At 51.6% G+C, this 18,727-nt stretch overlaps 1 protein-coding gene across 1 annotated transcript in view; it reads left to right on the plus strand.

Moving 5' to 3' along the window:
* Positions 1-18,727, plus strand: part of ABCC1 (ATP binding cassette subfamily C member 1 (ABCC1 blood group)) — a 98,376-nt gene that overhangs the window by 22,728 nt on the left and 56,921 nt on the right. Inside the window, exons 7-12 of the mRNA XM_077773194.1 lie at positions 339-470; positions 8,694-8,924; positions 9,493-9,670; positions 11,370-11,531; positions 14,688-14,780; positions 16,040-16,243. Coding sequence (XP_077629320.1) covers positions 339-470; positions 8,694-8,924; positions 9,493-9,670; positions 11,370-11,531; positions 14,688-14,780; positions 16,040-16,243 — 1,000 coding nt within the window. The remainder of the gene's footprint in view (positions 1-338; positions 471-8,693; positions 8,925-9,492; positions 9,671-11,369; positions 11,532-14,687; positions 14,781-16,039; positions 16,244-18,727) is intronic.

Consider the following 18,727-nt stretch of genomic DNA (forward strand, 5'->3'; position numbering starts at 1 on the left):
CACAAGATCATGGCCTGAGCTGAAATCAAGAGTCGCACACTTAATTGACTGAGCCGCCCAGGTGCCCCCCTCCCCAAATATTTTTAAAGCAAATTAGAGCGATTGTAATGATCTCTATCTTAAATATTCTGTGTCTCTAAAAAATGCGGCCATTTTTCCATGGGCAAACTAACAGAATCGGCAGCGATTATTTAATGTGCCCGCATGTCCCGCTGCCCTCGGTGCCACTGGGCTGCCCTGGCGTGGGGGGCGGCTGGCATGGCAGGTACGGGCGGCAGAGGTCACCTTCCCCTTCCCCTCCTGACTCTCACCGCCTCGCCCTTGTGTTCTGGCCCCAGGCTGATGGTCCGGGGCTACCACCAGCCCCTGGAGAGCACTGACCTCTGGTCCCTGAATAAGGAGGACACGTCGGAGCAAGTTGTGCCCGTTTTGGTTAAGAACTGGGAGAAGGAGTATGCCAAATCCAGAAGGTGAGTGTGAGCCTCTCTGCGACGACTTCCTCACGCGCTTCCTGCCACCTCTGCCAGCTCCAGGGTCCCGGGCGAGCAGCTTCCCTCCTCTGAGCCACAGTTGGCTCATCTGCAAAATGGGGGAGAGTCATACCTGTAGCTAAGGCGGTTTGAATACAAAAGAAGAGTGAAAAATGTGCATCGGGCAGCGATGGATTCCGTTGGCTCTAACGCCCGGCAGGGGGGTGCCCGGTGGTGGACCCGGCCCTCCCCGAAGCCACCCCACGTGGCCTGCCTTACTCAGAGCATCTGGCCTCCTGAGTGCTCTTGCTGTTGTAAGGGGTTTTGCTTCAGCAACACCAAGCCCATCACTTCTTAGGTGTTCAGCCAAAAAAGCCCCCATCAAAGGTGCTTTTGACTGTATTGGATTAAAATATACAATAGACATTAGTGTTTAGGTCTGAAGGCACAGAGGGATCTGTGTGCCCCTGCCCCGCACCTGCACAGCGTGTGTCGTTATCCGTGGCCCCCACCGGGCATCTGGGTGAACTACACCTGGCTCATCGTTACCAGCCCCGAGTCTGCAGTTTGTGTTCTGCTTCACCCTTAGCGTCCTCAGTTTTACACGCTCCTCCCACGTGAGCTACATGCCATCATGTGACCTGTGTCCTCAGGTTATTTCTTTATCTTTGAGAGAGAGACAGACAGACAGACAGAGTGCGAGTGGGGGAGGGGCAGAGAGGGATGGAGGGATGGAGACAGAATCNGCAGCACAGTGTTTAATTTCCTTATGTCTAAGACATCCTCAGGTGTGTGATACCTCATTAATCACATGCCAACAAAAAAGAAGAACGGCTGTCATATTGAGGTAGGTCACTGGCTTTGGGTGCGTCCTGGCTCCATACGATCCAGTCGAGAAATTGTGAGTGACCCGGGGGCAGCGGATGGTGGCTGTAGGGGCAGAACAGAAAGCGGCTGTTACCACCTGTGGTTTCACACCGTGGATCTTTCGTTGGCCTTGCACTGGCAGACAGTGCGGCCAGCGTGGTGTCGCGTTTGTCCGAGGCCACTTGGCCTGGCCCTCCAGGAGAAACACCCTGGACCTGAGGTCCAGTTCCTCACCCTGTTGCCGGCATACCAGTTTATAGGTGTGGTAGGTGGGAGGGAATTTGGGACACGCCAGCAGAGGACCTTGTGACTCTGGGCTGGGCCCTGGCGTGGTGGGCACGGCCACAGAGACGTTGTCGTATGGGAGGCCTGTTGAGCAGAAGCGTCTGGGCCAGCACAGCGAGGTGGGTGGCTTTCTGCGCACATCCAGTCCCGCTGAGGCTGGAGCCCGCGGCCCACATGCAGCACAGCCTCCCTTGCAGGCCGTGGCTGGTGGCATCCTTCGTGACAAGCAGTATGCTGGAGAGGGTATGGGAGAGGTCGCCCAGGAGGCCCCGTGCAGAGAGGGCTGGGCTTGAGCCAGCAGCTCTGGCTCTCGCTGCCTGGCCCTTACTGGATTCATTCAGCGCATGTGATGTGTGCTGTGCATGTGCTGTCTCTTCAGGCCCTTGGGGCTCAGGGAGGCCGTCCCTCAAGTCCCTTCGCGCCCACACCCCCCGTTTTCCACTCCGAGGGCTTTCTGACAGTTCAGTGAGATCAATATCGTCTGATAAGCCCTGTTATGGGCCCAGAGAAACTGCGGGCCGGCAAACCTCACAAGTTGTCTTTATTCACGTGGGGCGGCCGCAGGCCGGGCGCTCCCATCTTGCCTGGGCAGTCGTGGTGAGAGCTGGCCCCTCGGGCTCCCTCGCGGGCCACCCCCCAGAGGAGGCGCTGGCTCTCTCAGTACCTCGGCCATTAGGGGTTCTCCGCTTGGGGGCTCAGTGCCCTGGGTCACGGGCAGACGGGCCACTCGCCCTGTTTCCAGAGGCACAAGCCACATCCGGCACCTGCAGCCCCTGTGGATGTGGTGGGAGAGCCTGGCCCTGAGCTGGAACCTCCTGCCCCTTTGTCTCAAGGCCTCTCCATGTCTCCAGGGAGCAGGATGCCGGTGGGAGGGAGAAATTAGAGAGGGCCCCCAGCAGACCTCGCGGGGTGATAGGTGTGTTCCCGACCTTGACTTCGCCGACCGTTTCACAGGTGTGCGTATCCCCACGTGCCAGAACTTACCAGATTGTATACTCCCATGTGTGCAGTTTATCGTACGCCGCTTACACTTCAATAAAGCTACATGTAAAAATCAGAGTGTTTAAAGATTGGGTGGCTCAGTCGGTTAAGGGTCTGACTTCGGCTCAGGTTATGAGCTCACGGTTCATGGGTTCGAGCCCTGTGTCGGGCTGTGTGTGCACAGCTCAGAGCGTGGAGCCTGCTTTGGATTCTGTGTCTCCCTCTTTCTCTGACTACCACCTCCTCCTTGGCTCGCACTCTTGTCTCTCTCAAAAATAAATTTTGAAAAACATTTAAAAAAAAGATGGGGTGACTATTTTGCTTAATTGTCCTCATTTTATAAAGAAATGCAACAGAAAATACCTAAACCGAAACAAAGCACCAACATACACATGTTAAACAGTGATTCTCAACCTTTCAGATTCCTTGTTGCCTTGAGAACAAAGGTTTTCTAACACCAATACTGTTACTTTAAGGTACTATGTCAATAAAAAAAACCCCACCCACCTATCTAAAATTTTGTAATTTAGCAAAATGCTTTTACTAGACTTTATTCTTTTCATTTACTTTTTTAAATGTTTATTTTTTGAGAGCAAGAGAGACAGAGTGTGAGCAGGCAAGGGGCAGAGAGAGAGGGGAAGCAGGATCTGAAGCAGGCTCCAGGCTTCGAGCTGTCAGCACAGCCAACACAGTGTTTAAACTCATGAAGTGCGAGATCATAACCTGAGCTGAAGCCAGATGATTGACTGAGCCACCCAGCTGCCCCTAGACTTTATTTATTTTTTAGTGTTTATTTGTCTATTTTTGAGGAAGAGACAGGGCATGAGCAATCAGGGGAGGGGCAGAGACAAAGAGAGACAGAGAATCTGAAGCAGGTTCTGTACCATCAGCGCAAAGCCCGACGTGGGGCTTGAACTTATGAACCAAGAGACCTGAGCCGAAGTCAGACGCTTAACTGACTGAGCCACCCAGGCGCCCCTAGACCTTTTTTTAAATGTTTGTTTATTTTTGAGAGAGAGAGCAGGGGAGGGACAGAGAGAGAGGGAGGCACAGAATATGAAGCAGGCTTCAGGCTCTGAGCTGTCAGCACGGAGCCCGACGCGGGGCTCGAACTCATGAAGCGCGAGATCATGACCTGAGCTGAAGTTGGATGCTCAACCAACTGAGCCACCCAGGCGTCCCTCTCATTAGACTTCAAAGAAAAACTGAAGCAGGAGGGATTTGTAATAAGGCGACACGTACTTCAGTGAGCAGACGCTCAGGCACATGCGGCCAAGGACAGGATGGAGAGTCACCACTTGTCCCTACGTGGACGATTCTCTGTGACAGCGGCTGGTCCCTCACATCTCCACAACCAGCATCAGTCTCTCTTACACAAGAGGGTTTGCAGAGTGGTGGCCGACACTTGACGAAGTCCTGAACAAAATAGTCTACCCTTAATTTCAACAATGGTTGCATTCCTGAAAAAAATTCGAGGTTTATTTAAATTTGCAAAAAAAAAAAACAAAAACCCAGAAAACAGTACACAGAATAGATTTATGTCTGAAAACAGTTAGATTCCAGGCTTAGGTCATTTCAGCAGGCTTTTCAGCCTCCACAGATTGCTCTGGGCATCTTTTAGGAGGGTGGTCACTAAAGTCCTGTGGTCACGAGGGCCTGCTATCTGCCTCAGTCAGTGACAGCCAGAGAGTGTGGAATTTGCAAAGCAGCCCTCTCTTTGAGAATCTCTGTTTATGAGGAACAGAAAGCGCTCAAGAAACAAAAACTAGGAAAGGGTAGCGCTGTAGGGGAAAGTTGTTGAGTCATTTGCATTCGTAAGCAACGCATTTAAACTCCTGCAGAGTCTGTGCCGGTGCGGGTTTTGCCACTCGCATTGTCTCTGAGCGTTTTGTGTCTCGTTCACTCTAAGGGAAGATGTGCCTGACATTTGTAAAATCTGTCCTCTGAGGCTGTAGGTCACCTCTGCCCTTGTGCATTCTATTGGGGATTTATTACAGGGCAAACGCCGTGTTCATGGCACAGCCAGAAAATGTAGAAATTTTAATCGAGCCAAGATTTTTTTTTCTTTTATGTGTATTTATTTCTGAGAGAGAGAGAGAGAGGGAGAGAGAGAGAGAGGGAGGGAGAGGCGGGGGGAGGAAAGGAGCACGAGCAGGGGAGAGGGAGACACAGACTCGGAAGCAGGCTCCAGGCTCTGAGCTGTCAGCACAGAGCCTGACGCAGGGCTCGAACTCCCACGAGATCACGGCCTGAGCCGAAGTCAGACACTTAACCAATGGAGCCATCCAGGCGCCCTGAGCTAAGACTTTTTTAAGTTGAGATGTAGCCTCTCCCAGAGCCTTGAAGACGAATGACAAAGTCACCTGTAGCTCCTCATCGCCCTTCGGTTGGTTCTAACCCTGCTGAGGCTGCGTGCTCCCATTCCTCTTCCGTTACTCTGAAGTTCTTGCTGTTTTTGGAAGGGCTGCTAAACCTCATTTCAAATTCATAGCTCCAGGCCTTCCATCCTCTTCCCCCTCTTGGAGTACCGTTTCCTTCTCCCCATTCACTCATCCTGCAGGTCTATGCTTTGACGTCACCTCCGGGAAGTCCCCCGTGATAGCACCCCTCACACAGCCTAGTGAAGTCGTGATTGCTAATCCTTTTCTCTCACGAGGCTCTGTGACAGTGGGCCTCTCTCCAGCATTTGGCCCAGAGCCATGTGTTTAGTTCCTTAGCGGTCGAGTGACTGCTGGGTGTTCCTGCCTACATTGGAATCTGATCCACTGAGAAAGTTCCTTTTTCTTCCAAGCCTTCAGCCTCTCCACCCCTTTCGGTTCCCCTGCTCCCGGGCAGTTAGTTTTCTCCTGACTCAGACCTTTCCCTTCCAACTTTCCTTTCCCCTCCCAGCCCGAGCTCACAGATGCCCTGCTTGCTTCCTCTCCCCTCCCGGAGTGCCCGCCTCCGCTGTGGGCCTCTTTTTCTCTGGATAGTGTTCTTTCTTGGCTTGGCCTTAGCTGATCCTTCCCACTGTTCTCGACCTCTCCCACACAGGCCTGAGCTTTCCTCCTCCTCTGCCTGCCCAAGACCTTCGCTCTGACCCTTTGGCACCTGTCTCTTGGCCCCTGGGAACAGCCCTGGGTCACCAGCAGCCCACACAGGCCCACAGTCGGGTCCCGCTTAGGAAATGGTGCAGAGAATGAGTGGAGAGGGCTGAGCCGCTCCCTTCCTGTCTGCCTGGCCCTCTGTCTTCCTTGCCAAGGACGCCTGCATGTACTAAAAGAAATTCTACTAAAACTCCCAGCTAGAAACCCAGCTTTGGGGTCGGTCAGTAACGGGAGCAGGGAAGACCTCGTGGTGACATTGACAGTGGGGTTGGTGGGGTGATGTTTCTCCCCGGTGAAGATGTCCATGTCCTGATCCTGAACCCTTACACGGCAAAGGGACATGGCCGGATACGATCACCAGGGTCTTTGTAAAAGGAGGCACGATGTCAGGGAGAGAGAGAGAGAAAGAGAGAGGTCTGCAGCTGGCTTTGAATTGGAGGAAGGGGCCACAGACCTGAGAATCTAGGCGGCTTCTAGAAGCTGGAAAAGACCAGGAAACAGATTCTCCCCTAACGCCTTGGAAGGCCATCCTGTGGGCCCCCTTTAGATTTCTGAGCCCCCAGAACTGCAACACAATAAATTTGTGTTGCTTTAAGCCACCGAGTTTGTGGTAATTTGGCACAGCAGCTTCACACAGAGTCTAGGTTTTATTCTGGATATAGTGGAAATTCTCAGGGGACGATCTGTCCCCAGGAAGGTTCCTCTGGCTGCGATGCAGGGACTTGGACGTCAGGGAGTAAGAGTGGGAAGAAATGAGGGAGCAGGGAGGAGGCCCCGGGGGGGTCGTGTGCATGGGTCACAGGCTGGAGTGTATGGACGCCCGCATGCATCCCAGGAGGAGACGGACAGGACACATGTCTGATCGAGCCAGGAGCGTGGAGGAGAGTCCCGTGTTTCTGGTCCTTTCCAGCGGGGGGTGAGGGAGGGGCAGCCGGGGCAGGTTGGAAGGCTGTGGCCTCCGACAGAAGATGTCAGGTGGTGTACACGGTCAGAAGCGGCCAGCGTGACAAATGAGAGTCCTCTGCACTTGAACGCCATTCGGCGTGCTCATGCCATAGAGCAGTTGTGTCAGTCACAAGTGTTGGGTGGGGGGAGGACGAAGCATACATTTCGGGGTGGAGCGCACGTCCGGCCATTTGAATGTGTGGCCTTGACCGTAACTTGGGAGACACGAGCTGGGGGTGTGGGTCTCACTGCGTAACATACTACCCCAAACCGAGCAGCGGACGTTGACCGCCCATGTTTCCTATCTCCCGTAGCTTCTCTGGGTCGGGGTCCGGCCCTGGGCTGCACTCCCCAAGTCAGCTGGGGACGCGTCATCTGAGGGCTTGACTGGGGCTGTAGGCTCGGCTTTTAGGCTGCGTGTGGCTGGGAGTCAGTGCCGGCTCCTGGCAGCATGTCACCGTGAGGGGTTTCCCCCCGTTTCCTCCTCACGTGGCACTTGGCTTTTCCAAAGTGAATGATCCAAGAGAGGCCAAGCAGAAGCCACTCTGTTTCCCACGACCTGATCTCGGAAGTGACCCGCACTCCATTGTTTCTGCCCTGTCCTCTTCCGAGTAGGAGGGGCCTCCACGGGGCTGTGAGAGAGGCTTCCAGTGCCTCGCATCCTGGCTCACACTTGGTATTATATGACCTTCTGCTGATCCACCTAGTGGATGTGAAGTAATATCTTACTGTGGATTTGCTTTGTGTTTCCTGGATGACTAATGAAATCAAGCAACAATTCATGGTGATTTGCATATCTTTGTCTGTTTTTCAGTTGTTTTTTTTCCCCCCTTATTGTGTGGTAAGAGTTCTTACACATGCTCTGGTTACTAATCCCTTATCAGATACTCCATTTGCAAATATTTTCTCCCATTCTGTGGGTTGTCTTTTCACTTTCCCGATTGTGCCTTTTGAAGCACAACATGGGAGACCCAAATGTTTTATTTGAGAGAGAGAGAGAGAGAGAGAGAGCATGTATGCGCAGAGGAGGGGCAGAGGAAGAGGGAGAGAATGAATCGTAAGCAGGTTCCGTGCTCAGTGTGGAGCATGATTTCACAACCCTGAGACCATGACCTGAGCCAAAATCAAGAGTCAGACACTCAAACAACTGAGCCACCTAGGCGTCCCCCATTTTTTAAATTTTGACTAAGTCTAGTTTATCTTTTTTTTTCTTTGCTTGTGCTTTCTGTGTCACTTTTCAGAATCCACTGCCAAATACAAGGTCATGAAGATTTTCACGTTTCCTTCTAAGAAGTTTATAGTTGTAGCTCTGTGTTGAGGTCTCTGACCCATTTCGAGTTGATTTTATTAGGTGGAATGAAATAAGGGTCCATCTTCATTCTTTTGCGTGGCTATGTGGTTTCTCAGCACCACGTGTTAAAAAGATGGTTCTTTTTCCATTGAATGGTCTTGACCACCTGGATACCCTAAATCAGTCAGGTTTATTTCTGGTTCCACTGATAATATATGTATGTATGTATGTATGTATGTGTGTGTGTGTGTGTGTGTGTATGCGTATTGACTATTTTTATGCCAATCTTTGTAAGTTTTGAAATTGGAAAGTGTGCATTCTCCAATTTTGATTTTCTTTTTAAAGATTGTTTCAGCTCTTCTGGCTCCCTTGAATTTTTATATGAATTTTCGAATCTGCTTGTCAATTTCTGTAAAAAAAGTCAGCTCGGATTCTGATAAGAGATAGCATAGAATCTGTAGTTCACGGTGGGGCTGGCACTTTTCAGTGCCCTTCACATATATTAAACACACTGAATTCTCACAGCAGCCCTGTGGGGTAGCTCTTCCTGGTCTTCCCATTTAGCAGATGAGGAAACTGAGGCCTAGAATGTGAAGGGACTTGGCCTCAGAGTTGCACAGCTGGCCAGCCAGGGCCCGGAGTCTGTGCTCCTAGCCAGTGCACTGTGACTGGTTTCTTCGACTGGGCCTCCCTGAGGGGTGGGATGCTGTTCCCCTGTCCCCCGGCTGGCCGGCCCCAAAGGCCCCACAACAGCTCCTTGTGTTCCAGACGGCAGGCGAAGATCGCATACTCCTCCAAGGACCCCGCCAAGCCCAAAGGGAGCTCCCAGGTGGACGTGAATGAGGAGGCCGAGGTTTTGATTGTCAAGTCCCCTCAGAAGGGACGGGAGCCGTCGCTGTTTAAGGTGTTATATAAGACCTTTGGGCCCTACTTCCTCATGAGCTTCCTGTTCAAGGCCCTCCATGACCTGATGATGTTCGCTGGCCCAGAGATCTTAAAGTAAGACCCCTTCCCTGCCCTCTGCGTAAGTCCGTGTGTCCTTGACCTTTCGCTTACGGCACCCTAACGTCTGCCTTGGGGTCACATGTCCTGGCCCTGTGGGCTAGAAGCCAGGCCTCTCTGCCTCGACCTGCTTTGCCTAATGCTTTGCTTGAATACCATCCGAGCTGAGGCCACTTTGGTCTCCAGGAACAGAAACTTCCTAGGCGTTCGTAACGCCGAAAGAGGGAAGAGAGAGGATTGTCTGGGGGAAACTGAGGACAGGACAATGAGCCCGCGTGTGTCAGACGGCAGCCTGGAAGCAGAGAGTCAGAAGGGAGCTCCCTTCTCTCCTGCCCTGTACCTCCCTCTTCCTGTCTCTTTGGGGCCACGCGTCCCTTCTCTCTGCTCCTGCGTCTGCCTCTCGTCATCTGTTGGGTCCCCTTGGGGTGACTGCCCAAGGAAGGGACCAGAGGCATGGGCGCTCCGTCGTAAGAGGGTTTGGCCGCTGGCTCTCGCACACGGAAGCCCGGAGGCGTGATGCCCGCTTCGCGTGGCCACGCCAGGTCATTCTGTCCTCGCCCCGCAGATTGCTCATCAACTTCGTGAACGATAAGAAGGCCCCGGCCTGGCAGGGCTACTTCTACACGGCGCTGCTGTTCGTCAGCGCCTGCCTGCAGACCCTGGTGCTGCACCAGTACTTCCACATCTGCTTCGTCAGCGGCATGAGGATCAAGACGGCCGTCATCGGGGCTGTCTACCGCAAGGTGCGTGCGGCCGGGCCTGCCGCGCGGGGCCCGGGTGTCCCCGCCATGGCCTCGGGCTCCGCGGGGACGTACCCCCGTGGGGATCGCAAGCCCGGCTTCTGGAGCAGTAGCATGAGGGTGGCCCGGACTGTGGGGGGTGGGGGTGGCCAGTCAGGCGTCAGCGCTGATTTCGGCAGTGGGCACGGAGCATCTCCTTGAGGCTGTCAGCCGTGGACAGCTGAATTTCCCGTTTGTTTCAAGTTTATTTATTTTGAGAGAGGACGAAACAGTGTGGGCAGGGGAGGGGCAGAGAGAGGGAGTCCTGAGCAGGCCTGCACTGTCCATTCACAGCCTGACGCGGAGCTTGAATTCGCGCAACAGTGAGATCGTGACCTGAGCAGAAACCCAGAGTTGGATGCTTACCCGACTGGCCACCCAGGCACCTGGGCAGCTGAATTTCTTAGGTGACCCCAGACTTGGGAAAATCCGGGTTCACATCCCGTCTCTGCTATTGATCCTGTTAGGGCTTCTAACTGTCCATTTGAACTGAGCAGGAGTTCCTTTCCCTCGATAATGGAATACTTAGCAGGGATTTGTACGCATCCAGCCTTTTTTTTTTTTTATGTTTATTTATTTATTTTGAAGGAGAAAGAGAGTACAAGTTGAGGAGGGATAGAGAGAAGAGAGAGAGAGAATCCCAAGCAGGCTCTGCACCGTCCTTGTGGAGCCCGACGCGGGGCTCAGACCCACGAACTGTGAAATCATGAGCTGAGCTGACCTCAGCCACTAAACCAGCTGAGCCACCCAGGCGCCCCTGTACATCCAGCTTTAAAGGAATTTCTTGATTCCTTCCTTTCTTAGCTTTTGGGGCAGAGACACTACTTGAGCCCATGGGTTGACAGGAAGCCTGCATAGGGGAGTCAGGAGCCGTGGACTAGTTCAATGGTTCTCCGCCCCATCTGTAAGTTAGACTCGCCTGGAGAGCTTCAAAAGCCCCTGGCCCCCAGGCTACACCGCAGACCAGCAAAATCACGGTCTCTGATTTTGGGTGGGACTTGGGCACCAATATTGTTTAAAGTCTCAGGTAATAGTGTGAAACGATGTTGAGAAGCAGAACAATTCTGTCCTTCCAGGGGCTGTTTGTAAAATGTGTGGAGACATTTTTGGTTGTCTTAACGGGAGGTGGGGCCATCTGTTGGGCAGAGGGCATCTCGGGGTGTGGTGAACACCCTGCAGTGCACAGGCCGGTCCCCCAAAGAAACACCCAGCTTCAGATGTCAGTAATGCCAAAGCTGAGAAGCTCTGACCTTGACCTTGGTCCTTGAGTGTAGTCGGCCGGCTGCATCTGCACACCTGGGGGCTTGTTAGACATGCATAGTCCCAGGTTCTGTCCCCGCCCTACCGCATCCGAAACCACACGGGAACAGATCTCCCAGGTGACGGGCGTGCACACCTAAGCGTGCGAGGCCCTGGGGGAGGCGATCTCTGGCGTCCCTTCCATATCGAGGAGGCCAAGATGAGTCAGTGAGTGTCCTTGGTAACAGCGGGGGCTTTGCGGTGGGACAGATGAGCTGGGAACACAGATAAGGCAGCAAAAGGGAGGAGAAAAGGCATTGGGTTTCTTCTCCTGAGCCATCTTCTTCCTCCACAGGGGCCTGGACGGAGAGCCCCGGGCTCTTTGCTGCCGCACTCACCTTCCTCCCCTCTCCTTTCCCTGCAGGCCTTGGTGATCACCAATTCAGCCAGAAAATCCTCCACCGTCGGAGAGATTGTCAACCTCATGTCCGTGGACGCCCAGAGGTTCATGGACCTGGCCACGTACATTAACATGATCTGGTCAGCCCCTCTGCAAGTCATCCTTGCCCTCTACCTCCTGTGGCTGGTGTGTGTTTGATGTCATTTGCGTCGCGCAGAGGGAGGGACCGCCACCTGTGGGCAGCGGGGGCGAGGGAGTGGGTGTTCTTGATAAGAGGCTCTGTAGTTCACTGTTTGCTTTTTTTCTTTTCCCTCCGTCATTCACGTTTTACTTTCTGGCCTCTTAGGCAGTTGCTGGATATTTTACCCCTTAGTTGGTGGTTGGATTTATGCCTTTTTTGGTGGCACGATACTTGGTAGCATTTGTCTTTTTTTTTTGACAGTGTCTGTAATTAACAACTTTAAAACATATACGCCGTTATGTCTCCTACTGTGTCCTCCCAGACTCTAACCAGACTCCCTTTATTCACTAGTCCTGAACTGTGTTGCTCAAGATTCTCTGAGTTGCAAGGAATAGAAACCCATTTTAAAATAGTCTAAGCAAATAAAGGGAATTTTGTGGGTGCGTGTAACTGCAGAGTCAGAGTGTGGCTTCAGGCATGGATGGATCCAGGAGTGCAAGTAGTACTGTAAGGACTCATTCTCACCCTGTCATCATTTCTTGGCCCTATTTCCCTTTGAGTTGACTTCATTCTCAATGGGTTCTCCCTCAAGGGTCTCCATCCCTTTAGGTTTATATCGTCTTGACCGAGAGCGGTGTCTGAGAAAAGAGAATCTTGCCTTCCTCCCAGCCTCAGCCGCAGTCCCATGGAGCACTTTGACCAGTCCTGGCCCTAGACACGTCCCCCAGCCGATCACTGTGAAACAGGAGGCAGAGCACTCTGACTGGCCAGCCTGGGTCACGTGTCCTCTCCCGCGGTGGCGAAAGGGCAGAGGTGTGGTTGACGGTCTCTGCACCTGAGCAGGGGCAGTTCGCAGAATTAAAGTTGATGAGATGCTCACAGCCCAGCCACTGCCTTACTCTCGTCCCCTCTGAGCCTTTTCTTCCGCCAGGAATTCCTTTCCCTCTTTCTTTGCTAAGGATGAAGTCCTACCATCTTTCAAGGCTGTGGCAACCGCCACATCCACCAATTAATTCCTTTTCTTTTATAAAAAAACTTTTTTTTAACGTTTCTTTTATTTTTGAGAGAGGGAGAGAGACAGAGTGCGAGTTGGGGAGGGACAGAGACAGAGGGAGACACAGAATCTGAAGCAGCTCCAGGCTCTGAGCTGTCAGCACAGAGCCCGACGCAGGGCTTGAACTCACGAACCATGAGATGGTGACCTGAGTCAAAATCAGTGCTTTACCGACCGAGCCACCCAGATGTCCCACCACTAATTCCTTATCTTTCTTGATTAGATTAATTTCTTCCTTTGTAAAACCCAATAACTTTAGTTAGGAGTTCCTGTGATGTTCCCTTCTAGAATAGTCTTCTGCTGCCCAGTGTACCAGCCTCTCCTCTCCTAATAAGTGTGTCGATTACTCATGGGCTTGGTGTCTGTCTTTTTTGCCTTATTTTTTATTTCCCACGACTGCAGTCCCGGCAAGGGCCTGGTGCGTAATAGGTACACAGCACATCATCCGTTGATATGACTATAGTTTACATTTTTTTGAGTCTGTTTAGAGAGAAGATGAGTGATTATAAATTGCTGCTGGTAATGAAACTTAGCAGTAAATAGTAGGATCTAAATGTCTTTTCGGGCCAACATCTTGGAGTAGCCACTTCCCCAGAAAGTGCAACCCCGGGTAAAGTATTTTTGGAGCACTTCTTTTAGAATTGGCCTTCAGGGCTGATTTATAAAGCATTAAGAAAATAGTTCTATTTTAGATGAGGGTTGCTGAATATATTATTGGCATTTGGGGCCAGATAATTTTTTGTTATTGGGGGACTGGTCTGTGGACTGCAGGATCGTTTAGCAGCGTCCATGGCCTTTTCGCACAAGATACCAGTAACACAAACCTCTCCCTCCACCCTGCCCCCCGCCAGCCGGGACCCAGATGTCTCCAGACATTGCCACATGTCCCCCGCGGAAATTTTTTCCTGGGCTGAGAATTACTAGTTTAGATAAAAGATAGGATTTCTCAGGGTGCCTGTGTGGCTCAGTCAGTTAAGCATCCGACTTCGGCTCAGGACATGATCTCACGGTTTGTGGGTTTGAGCCCCACATCAGGCTCTGTGCTGATAGCTCAGAGCCTGGAACCTGCTTCAGATTCTGTGTCTCCCTCTCTCTCAGCCCCTCTCCTGCTCACTCTCTGTATCTCTTTCTCTCAAAAACAAGCAGACATTAAAAAAAAATAAAATACGGTTTCTCTGTTTGACCATGAAAAACACAGTATAGGATAGTGATGGCGGTGGGCTCAGGAATCAGACTGCTTGGGTTCCAGTCTTGCCTCTTCCTTCATCAGTGCCGTGACCTTGTTACTTAGTGTTGCTCGTTTGTAAGTGGGCGATGGGACCAAGGAATGAATCGGTGCAGGTAATGTTCAATAGACCGTGCGTGGTTTATAGATCTGCTCAGTATCTCAGCATCTTTTCGTTACTGTTTGCTGTCAGAGTTCATTGTGAATGCTTTAGATGGTTGGTAGGAGTCAGCTTTATCGTCAAAGGTGGGTTAGTCGTCCTGGGGCGGAGATAAGTCACAGAATCGTCTAGAGCAGCAGCGGCAATTTTGGGGTGACTAAGACCAATGTTCCTGAGGGTGACTGTCTGGAAGAGGCTCACGCTCCTGCTTTTCCAAATGCTGAATGGGTTGGGGTGGGGGGGGGATCACCTTACCCTCTAGTTCTAGTTGTGTGTATCCTCTGGGTACGACTGCACCGGGCCAGTTTCTCAAGCTGTCTCCTCTTAGGTGTAGAAGCTAAAAAGATGTAGATCTGAGGTTATCTTGACCTCTTAATCTAGTATAGGTTCCTTATTTGCAGTTGTGATAATGGAACAAGTATGCAGCCTCTTATCTACAAATCCCAAACCCAGAAGCTCTGGAAATCATCCTTAATTAATTTGGTGCCAAGACCTTACCTGAACTGTTGTGAAGGGTTTCAGATAAGGGACCTGCATGTTCCTAACGGGGCTGTGGGAGCCCAAGAAATGCTCAGGACTAAGTCGGAAAATTCTGAACAGTCCGTCAGGGGGTAAAAGTGACACTGCCTTCCTGGATGCCCCGGGCCGGGTCTGCGGAGTCGGTGTGGGCGGCTCGGCTGGGGAGCCCTGTGCTGACGGCCTCTGTTCTCCTCTGTCCTTAGAACCTGGGCGCCTCCGTCCTGGCCGGAGTGGCTGTGATGATCCTCATGGTCCCCCTCAACGCCGTGATGGCCATGAAAACCAAGACCTACCAGGTAGGCTGTCTGTCTCTGCGGGGTCCAGGCTGGGCCCTTGCTGGACACCTTCCCATGTGGGTTTAAGCTGAGTTCTTTCTGCTCGGGCCCAGGCTTCTCGGCCCCCTGTCCCCGTGGGAGTCCCCTGAAGACTGCTTTCCCAAATGCTCATGCCTGGGCTCTTTATCTGGAGTTCTGATTCCCTTAATATGGGCAGGGCCTGGGCATCGGTTCTTAAAAGCTTCATGAGTGACGACAATGGACAGCCAAGGTCGAGAGCTCCCGGAATAGTTAGACCTCGGAGGCCTGGTACCAAAATCACATCTGTGAGCCTCCGAGGATTCCTTATTTCCCATGGAATATAGTCGTTTGGATGTTTTGTGTGCCTTTTCAAAAGTGGAGTAAAAATTAACCCTGACTCCCCCCCCCCACCCATGACCATATACTAGGCCTTCAGCTGTTTTCAGAAATGCTTTTTTAAGTCTTAAAATATCCACATAACACAGTGCATGCTTTTGTCTTGGATGTTGAACGGATACACAAGTGTATAGATTAAAAGGGGATGTCCTTCCCCTTCCCTGGTCTCCCAGTCCCAGTGAACATGCCAGAGCAAAGCCTTCTAGAACTTCACGTGTATTTTAGAGAGATCTCACGACATAGTTAGGCCTGGCAGGCCTATGTGTTATCTGCAGGAAGATGTTAAACACGAAGGGGCCGTGTTCCCACTGCCCATGAGCTGCAGTCACTGACTTCGACTTCCTGTGGCTTAAAAAAAAGGAGTGTGCTCATCTGTGACACGGGAGTGACCACAGCACTCGATGATAGGGTCTTTGAGAGCCGTAAATGACCAGGTGCTTGTCAGATGCTTAGAAAAGGTCCTGGCATCTGGAAAATGCCAGGTGGTATTAGCAGCATCTAACGGTGGTACAGCCCCGGTAAAGAAACTAAAAAAATGCAGGGGAACAAAAGTCCAGCATTGTTATCTCTCTGGTGTTTGGATTAGTAGAGTAGGGCCCCTGCCTTCTTCCCTGGACACCGGAAACGTTCTTCTCGTTTCTGCTTCGCGAATCTAAATTTAATTGGCGTCTCTATCCAATGTAATGTGATCCAAAGCAGGTTTTGTTTTTTTTTTTCATGGTAAAAGAGAGTGAAGACTCCCAGGGTCCGGAGTAGGTTCAGAAGGATTGCAGGGTCGCTTCCCCACCCCTCCCGGGGTCTGGATGGCTGTGGGGTGGCCTGGCGAACCCCTGCGATGGTATTGATTGCTCTTGTCCCCGAAGGTGGCCCACATGAAGAGCAAAGACAATCGGATTAAGCTGATGAATGAGATTCTCAACGGGATCAAGGTGCTCAAGCTTTACGCCTGGGAACTGGCCTTCAAAGAGAAGGTGCTGGCCATCAGGCAGGAGGAGCTGAAGGTGCTGAAGAAGTCGGCCTACCTGGCAGCCGTGGGAACCTTCACCTGGGTCTGCACGCCGTTCCTGGTGAGTGAAGCCACGCCGATCCCGGCTGCCTCGCGTGCTGTGTTGCTGTGTCGGCATCCCGCAGTGTTCGTGAAAGGTCCCTAGTTAGCCAGGCCTTGGCCTCCCGCTCCTTTCCAAAGCGGCTGCCTCCCCCCGGGTCTATTTTATCCACAGCACTTAATAGCTTCCAGCCCAGGCACAGTCCAGAGTGGCCAGTTCAGGAACCGTGTGCTCGGCCCACAGGGGAAGAAGTACGCGCCGCACTGGGAGTCTGGCCTCTCTGCTTCCTTCCCTGGAACCTCTTCCTAATGAACCAGATGTGTCCTCGGTGCCGCAGGGGGGCAGCTTCACAGCATGAGCTTCCGATCTCTTGCCGACCGGTCACAAACCGTGAATCCGTCAGTGCCAGACACTCTGTAAAGTGTCCTCATTTGCTGTCTGTCTGTCTCCACTAGAATGTCAGCTCCAGGAAGGCAGGGGCTTGGTCTTCTCTGTTTATTGCTGCATCCTCAGCGCGTACAACAGTGCCCAGTAGGTGCTTGACTAGTGTTTGTCGTTCGCTGTTAAAACAACAATTGAAACCACACAGAAAGTCCTAAAATGAAAAGTACGTGGTCTTCCCTTCCATCTGTGTCTTTCCTCCAAAGTGACAGTTTTATGTATCTTTTTAGAAGAAAAATATTTATGGATATAGTTAGTAAAAAAAAAAAAATATTTTTAATATATTCAAATAGAGTCCTAGCATATTTAGTGTTCTGTTACCTTTTTTGTACTTTGATATATGACCTCTTAGTTTGTGCATTCGGATCTGTTTCATCTGTTTTATTTATTATTTTTTTAAATGTTTATTTGAAAGAGAGAGTGCACGTGACGAGGGGAGGGCCAGAGACGGAGGGAGAGAGAATCCCAAGCAGGCTCTGCACTGTCAGCACTGAGCCCGATGCAGGGCTTAAACTGCTGAACCCTGAGTTGGTGACCTGAGCACAGATCGAGTCGGACGTGGAACCGACAGAGCCGCCCAGACGCCCTGCACGTTCAGTGTGTGGATATGGCAGAGTTGACTTAAACCATCTCTCGTTGCTGACTTTCTAGGATGGGCCCTGGTCTTTGCTGTCATGATCCGTGCTGCCCTGAATGTTCCAATATACAAGTCGTGGGTCCTTTAATGGGTCTTTCCCTGGCTGGCCGACTTTAAAAAGTTTAAAGACAGGAGTAAAGTTTCTACCGCCTGAATGGGAGACCATATAAAGACGGACTGTGGAAACTCCTTAGGCACAGTGCACTGTTAAGAATAGTTAAGAATAGGGATGCCTGGGTGGCTGAGTCGATTGAGTGTCTGATATCGGCTCAGGTCATGATCTCACAGTTTGTGAGTTCGAGCCCCGCATCGGGCTCTGTGCTGACAGCTCAGAGCCGGGAGCCTGTTTCAGATCATCTGTTCTGCTCCCTTCCCTCCCACCCCTGCTGCACCGTCTCTCAAAACTAAACATTAAAGAAAAAAAAAAAAAAAGAATAGGGGTGTGTGGGTGGCTCAGTCGTTACGTGTCTGACTCTTGGTTTCGGCTCAGGCCATGATCTCACAGTTTCATGGGTTCAAGCCCCACATTGGGCTCTGCGCTGACAGTGGAGAGCCTGCTTGGGATTCTCTCTCCGTCTTTTTGCCCCTCCCCACTCACACGGTCTCTCTCTCCCTCTCTCTCAAAATAAATAAGCTTAAAAGAATTAAAAAAAAAATAGTTAAGTATGCCCCCGTGTTTGTTTTTTTCTTTCTGTCTTTGTATTCTTAACTGTATCATCATCTTAATGCCATGCTAATCATATGACTTCTCAGCCTCGTTCGTGAATGTATATTCTTATGGGAAGTTTCTGTGAACTGCAGTCACACATGTTCATAAACGTGAAGCTTTTCTGTTACAGTAGAATCAGCTTCATCTCAGCGGAGTCGCGGGTGGAGGGCTTAAGGAAACTCCTGCATTTTCAGTGTTTCTCGAAGTGTGTTCCTTCTGACGCTGGGTCTTTCGTTAGGCTCTGCTTCATGTCCCCCAGAGTCTGAACCCACACACAGGGCAGCAGGGTGGAAAACAGTTGTGCTCAAACTTGAGCCCACCTCAGGGACACCTGGGAGGCTTGTTGAAAGAAGATCAGGAGGTCTGGGTGGAGCCTGAGTATTTGCATTTCTGACGGGATCCTGGGAGCTACTGACTGCCTTTGGCAGGGGGTCACACTTTGAGAAGTGTGTGGCCTGTGGACCAGCAGCACCAACGTCACCAGGTTATTAGAAATGCAGCCTCAGGCCCCACCACAGACCGGCTGCAACAGGACCTGAATTTTAGCAAGTCCCTCACCCCACCCCACCCCTGGTGGTCAGTGTACACATTAACATTTGAGCAAGGCTGGTGAAAAGCACGTGGGCAGACGCTTTCTACAGAGAACCCCAGTGAACACTTGACCTTCTGGGCCGTGCGGTGTCTGCCACTGTGACCATGTGTGATACCTCCGTGGCGG

Source organism: Crocuta crocuta, unplaced genomic scaffold (assembly GCF_008692635.1).
Source record: "Crocuta crocuta isolate KB4526 unplaced genomic scaffold, BGI_CrCroc_1.0 scaffold16, whole genome shotgun sequence".
Lineage (NCBI taxonomy): Eukaryota > Metazoa > Chordata > Mammalia > Carnivora > Hyaenidae > Crocuta > Crocuta crocuta.